This window comes from Tinamus guttatus, unplaced genomic scaffold, assembly GCF_059628265.1.
Source record: "Tinamus guttatus ecotype Peru unplaced genomic scaffold, ASM5962826v1 Tinamus_guttatus_pri_ptg000155l, whole genome shotgun sequence".
NCBI classification, from domain to species: domain Eukaryota; kingdom Metazoa; phylum Chordata; class Aves; order Tinamiformes; family Tinamidae; genus Tinamus; species Tinamus guttatus.
Window position 1 is genome coordinate 2,074,936 of NW_028288689.1, and position 6,296 is coordinate 2,081,231.

General features: G+C 39.8%; 1 protein-coding gene across 1 annotated transcript; it reads left to right on the forward strand.

Annotated features, from left to right (window-relative positions):
• The first annotated feature begins 150 nt into the window (after window positions 1–150).
• PTTG1 (PTTG1 regulator of sister chromatid separation, securin) lies at window positions 151–2,501 on the forward strand. Its single transcript, XM_088522616.1, has 5 exons — window positions 151–257; window positions 568–746; window positions 1,015–1,108; window positions 1,682–1,831; window positions 2,195–2,501. Exons 1-5 carry the CDS (start codon window positions 176–178, stop codon window positions 2,272–2,274), a joined length of 585 nt encoding a protein of 194 aa, XP_088378742.1. The 5' UTR covers window positions 151–175; the 3' UTR covers window positions 2,275–2,501.
• Window positions 2,502–6,296: the final 3,795 nt, after the last annotated feature.

Here is a 6,296-nt window from a genome sequence, read left to right on the forward strand (position 1 = left end):
TGCCTTGGTGATGCTGTCTGTGCTTACACTGGGCCAGCATAGGTTGGTTGTTAGCAACCCAGCTGTGTAGTCCCTGATGTAGCTTGTTAAAATGAGTGGTGCTAGCAGAGGTTGCAGTGGTCTGACCTGCTTTTTCTGCCCCTAGGCTTCCTGGAGTGGTTTCTTCAGCCTGAAGATGGCAACATTGATCTTTATTGATAAAGAGAATGACCAAGTTGGTGCTGCTAAGAATCAGCTAAAGAGACCTTCAGCATCTTGTGAGTATGTGCTGCCCTGAGTAAGCCAGGAGGGGTGTGGAGTAAAATGCCTAAAACAAAGGCTTCATTTTTTGCTGCTGTGAATATGTTCTTTTTCTGCATCCCTGTATCTGATTTAGTTTTGCTAAGTGTGTTGGTTACAATAAAAAAGAAAATTGCTCTGTGTTTTAATGCTGTAGCAGGCTTATGCTTTTTGGGAAAAGTAAAGAATATGTTCTATGGTTCTATGGCCTCAGTTTTGCAGTATATGCACATAATGGAACAAACTTTATACTTGATATAATGCTAAATCTTCCTTTTATTTCTCTAGCAATGGTTTTATCTGAAAAAACACAAGTTCATACTCCACTTCCCAAAAAAGTGATCAATGCATCTCCAGCCACATCTCTCTCTGTCAGAAAGGCTCTTGGAAATGTGAACAGAACTTTAGAAGCATCAAGTAAGAAGAAGCAGTTAAAAACAAAAAGTTGTCCTCATACTGCAAAGAAGGTGGGTTTAACACTTCTGCAGGAAAAAAGTGAGTCAGACTTTGCCTACATAGGTATGGGGGATGTAACAGCTTGAATAATACCCAAGGGGAGGACAATGACTGGCATATTTGCCCTTCTATGGCTTGCTCACATACACAGGAGGTACAGCTTAGCCATAGCTCTAAGGACTCTGTTGCAGGATTCCTTTCTGCACGCACAAGCCACTATGGCAGGTTCTAAGAGGAAGAATTGCAGGGACTCATAAATAATGTGACTCTCTCCTTAAGATTACTGAAGAGATGGCTGGATTAGAAAGCTGTGATGCAGTAGCTGAAGAAGCCTATCCAGAAATTGAAAAAATGTTTCCCTATGATCCTCTAGGTAAGAAACCATTGGTGTAATTATCAGATGAATGATTGGACTGTTGCTTGAATGTTGACTTTGGCTAAGCTATTGTGGCTACCAAAATGTTGTTGTATTTCTGGAGTCCTTCCTTGAACATAAGGATACTTGCTGCTTATTCCTGCTTATTCTTGTTTAAATGCTGCTAACTGCAATAGCTATATTTAAGGTATTTAGTCTTTGTAGGGAGGCCTTTACTGTGGTGGCAGGAAGCTGGTTATTACTTATAGCTCACATAGAAGGCAAGTATTTGAAGGCTGTGTTTAAGCATTATAGAGTAAATTTTTGTAAGTGTGCACTTAAATAGTAATATGTAACAAGAAAAATCTCTCCTGCTAAAATAGGTGTCCTACTCCAGCAACTGTGGAGCAAAAACTTAAACTGACTTTAAACTGACTTTACTGTGGAGTAAAAACTTAAAATTTATAAAGCTATTAGAATCCATGCAAAGAACTTTTGGACCTGGTCAATATGTTAAGTCTAGAAGGACTGGCTGCTTTCAAAGGTGTTATTACTGTACATTGTGGGTAAATCAGTGTTTTCTGTAAACAGACTTTGAGAGCTTTGATGTTCCTGAAGAAAACAGCCTGAACAACCTGGCCCTGAGTGGTGTTCCCCTCATGATGTTTACAAGTCTGCCAGATGTACTTCCAGATAGGGTTCCTTCTCCTGTGAAGCTTCCACAAATATCATGGGAGTCTGGTAAGTGGAGACTTGCATGAAGTCCAGTGTTACAAGTGCTTACTGGTGGCTTGGGAGGGAAGCTATTGGGCTGTTGAAACTGCCACTGCTGCCCTACACCATCAGAACAGGGGGGCTGCTCTGGAACTGCTGCTGGGATCTAACTGAGGTGACTTTCACTGGCCAGCTCTTAGTAAAGGTAATAAGTACTCACATTGCAGATTCAGCTGCAGTGTTTTGCTAACCAGTCAGTTAAGACCAAAATGTTTTATGCAATCCAATCAACTCTTGAATGTCTCAAGGAGATATAAGGTCTAACTTGTGTTCTAAAGCATAAAATTCTCAGTTTCTTGAACTGACTTAGTCTATTCTGAATTCTTTCAGGCTTGCTACAATCAAGTACTGATTTCCTTTCTACTCTGGATAACATCATTGATATGCCACCTCTGAATTATGACCCTTAAAGTATATTCCGAAACTTACTCAGTTAACTTCATGTAGCTTTTTATCTTTAATAAAGGCTTGTCTAACTTGTGTAATAATAGAATTGTCTATATTCAGTGGATTCTCTATACCAAGACTTAGATGTAGTAGTAACAATGTTTTGAAAGAGCTTATCTTACAAGCTATTAAAGCAGAGCCTGGCTGGGTTTTAAGCAAAACTATAACCATTGCTGTAAACTGTATTTGGGAGTCAGTACAGCTGATTGAACTGCATGAGCATAATAAATTCACAGGCTCTTCTGATGTCCTGTATTGCCTCATCCTTTGTCCATCAAACATGCTGGGGTATAAAATTAATCTCTATGTTTTATGGGAGGTGTGTGCCAGACGCAGCACCCTTGGGCTACTTTCTTGAACTTGTGAGTTCAAGTGTTGCTGCTGAAGAAAATCCTGTATGGGACTGTACTGAGCTGCAGAAAACCTTGTGAGGAGACAGTGACTGGCTGAGTACCTGGTAGGAGGCCCAGCTTGTGAAACTCCCCTCTGACCAAATTCCCACCAGGGCTAGGCAGACTGTTTTGTCAGCAAATTCTAGCTCCCTTCCAGCTGCTCAAGGTTAGTGCAGTTGAGATAAGGAAATAGTTCTGATAGATTTAGGGGACCTCATGAACAACAAATTGAGTCTAGCCTGTGTCAGGCCTGAGCTTCCAACAGCCTCCTGGCAGCTCCTGTGCACTCTGTAGTGCAAGTTCTTTCTTAAATCTACCCTGTTTAACCCCTTAATGCTGAGTGTTTTCTTAGTCAATATCTGACCTTCTGTTTCCTGCTTTGCACTTACAGGGATGGTATCTTAGATCCTCAAGTGATTTGATTAAAGTGCAGCTGCATGATTGTCACTGCAATATGTGGCCCTAACCCCTGTTAGGGAGCCCATGAACTGAGGAATCCATCTTTCAATTTGTAAGAGCAACAGGTCTAAGTTTTCTTCTCTTGCAGCTGTCCTTTTATTGTTATGCAGGAAAGTTGTACAAGTTCAGCTTGATTGCTGTACATCACTAGATAGAAGTTGAATTAACTTGCTTTGCTACATTAGGGGTTGCAGATGATTGTTTTACCATCCATGTCCTGCTTTGCCATGGGTTTAATGTAGCTTTGTTAGTATCTGATACTTCTGATATTCACTGCTCCAAACACTTGCTCAGAAGTTCTGGGAAGAAGGAAAAGCTCTATGACTGCAGTAGTAATCTAAACAGATACACTAGAGACCAGGCTAAAAAATAATAGCAAATGAAACTGCTTAATGCATACAGTTGAACTTTTCATGTTTAATTTACCCAAGAAACCATTGGGGGTGTTCTCATTAATCACAGAAGTATCAGTTCAGAAATGAAGTTCCTAATGAAAGGAATCTTAGCCAATTATTAATTGGCTCACCTTCCAATTTTGTAGTAGGTCAGCCTTTGCCAAAGTAAAAAAGCTGCTTTTATAGCTGCTAGACAGTACTTGGATTGTAACAGTTTTAAGTTGTTTTTGTGTATTAGCTCATCTTTGCCAGGAATGTGATTCATGGTTAAAAAAAATGGGTTTTTCAAACAACTGCTGTTCACTTCCACAGCAGTGCATGAACCCCAGCATGATTGCTGTGGTATGTGGGACCCTAGCAATGGTGGCCTCTGCTAGTAAAGTATGACACCTTAATGAGCTGTCACACAGTTTTTCAGCACAAAGCTGAATGAAAAGATATACCACTGTTCAGGAGTCATGGTAGTGGTCATGGTAGTGGTCATGTCTAATTAGAGTCCTTATCCTCTGTAGGTTACTCTTAAGTGTTGCTCCTTTGATACAGCTACCTTAAGGAGCACTATTGGTGTTCCCACTCAACAGATGCAGAAGCTGCTCAGGATCCTTGTCACTTATCTAATTTTAAATGGGTTGGCACAAGTGCAGGTGAAATTATAGATTAATTTGCAGAATATTACTGCTGCCAGTGTAAGGATGGATGGAGAGTGTTTTGACCTATAGCTCCTATCAAAAAGGTTCTATAAAGAAGAAATATGTAACATTTGACAGATTTTTAAAAGCTCTTTGCTGAAGTCTTTGATCTACGGATGAATTTACTGTGCTTTCTTGAGTCTTTAAAATGTGCTTGGGAATCAACAGACTAGTTCCTTTTGCGGGACTCTAGGCAGCTTGTTACAACTTTGTAACATAATGGTCTTAGATGTTGTGAAGTGAGCTAGCTTAGTTGTGTTATGACATACTATATGACTACAAGCAATAGCAAGACTAGATTTTTGGCTCACTTGCTACTCTAGATACTACATAAATACATGCTTAATGTTTGCAAGTTTCCTTGCAAACTATAAGTGTGTCTAATCTGGCATAGAACATTAGTGTGTTTTGTAGTCCTGCTTTGCAATGTGAATGTGCAACCATCCTCCTTTATCACTGTAGTGGTTTCTAGGAAACCTAAGGATGGGGGCAGGTGGAAAGGGAGCCCCTATATATCCTATAGACTGTCTGCTCTGGGTGCTGACAGGAATATGCTTGCCATTTTACAGACATGGGTAATCAAAGCTTTTGGCTTTGAAAAGAGTAGCAGGAGGAACTAAAAATTTTCACTGTATGTAGTAAATGTGCTTCCTTGGCATGTGTTAATCTCATTAATAGTTTATCCTTCAGGAGGAAGAGATTGAGCCTTTTAGGGATAATTCTGTTGGGAATTCTGACCATCCATTTGGTAGGGTAGTTCCCTTTGGAAACTTGCTGTTGCTATTTTAGTTCTCCGGGTGTCAGATAGATACTCATTCTATTTGGTTGTTACCCTGGGAGGTTTCAGGGAGAAAGTTTTGAATTTGAATTGCAAATTTTCTAATGGTTATTTATTTCTAGTTTCTTGTCTTTTGCTGGAAATATCAGAAATATCAAAAGCCAGAATCCAGAGAAATAGATGTGGGTAAAAGTTCAAAACTTCCAACTTTAAGTGTATTTTAATAAATCTTGATATTGCATAACAGCTTGTCTCTGAGATCTAAGTATGGGCTTAGTCTACCAGGTGTAAAAGTCAAGTTACAGGGACTATAAAAGAAAGGAACAGAAACATCTTCCTTTAACTTTTGTCTTTTATGCCTCAAAATGGGGGGAGGAGGGTTTGGGTTTTTTTTTTTTTTACAGTTTTATAGAAAAATATTTGTGATTGAGACATTGAAATTAGTCGCACAGTGCCATCATGTGGCCTTTTATGCAGCTGTCCAGCTAAAACTAGTCATTGCTGCTTATGTGAAACAACAGATAGTGTGATATGCCATAAGGGTATGATATAAGTCAAAATGAATGTCTCATAATTTGAAAAAGCAGGATGTAACTCTGCATGTCCAAACAGACTGGGCTTCTAAAGAGATAACAGAGCTTTGTACACGTCAGGGAAATTTATGGCAGCAAAACAGTCATTTGTTCTAAAACACCCATCATGATTGAGCACCTAGCTATTTTTGGCATCTGTAGAAAATGGCTTTCTGTACTAGGGCCACAAATTGTGTGTATACACACACATGACCATTAGGTCATACTTGTTACTGGTAAGGTTCTATACCATGACTGGACACCTGCAGTGTTTTAAGAGTGGTAGTTAAATGAATCAGAGAGAACTCTTGTTGCTGGGCTTTGATCTTGAAGCCTGGAACTTGTTACCTGTGAGCACGGTGGAATAGTGGGACATGCAGGAAGTGTACTGGGAGTCAGACCTAGGAACCTGGTAATCTGGATGTATGAGAGCGCTTCAGCTTCTGCTCTAAACTCCAGATAAACGAAGAAAAAAAAATCATGCTACTGCAATCTTTTTGTCATTCCTGTAAGTTTATGGGGGGGGGGGGGGAAGGAATGGTCATTCCCTCGCCTGATTTTTTTTTTCTTCTCTGAAGTTTTCTAAAGAGGTATACTCAAAGTGCAGAAGAACTCCTGTATGACACTTTCCTGGGAATTTCATCTAGCTTTCTACATATGTCCTGTGGCTGCTGTGAAGCAACAAAAGTCAAAATAAAAT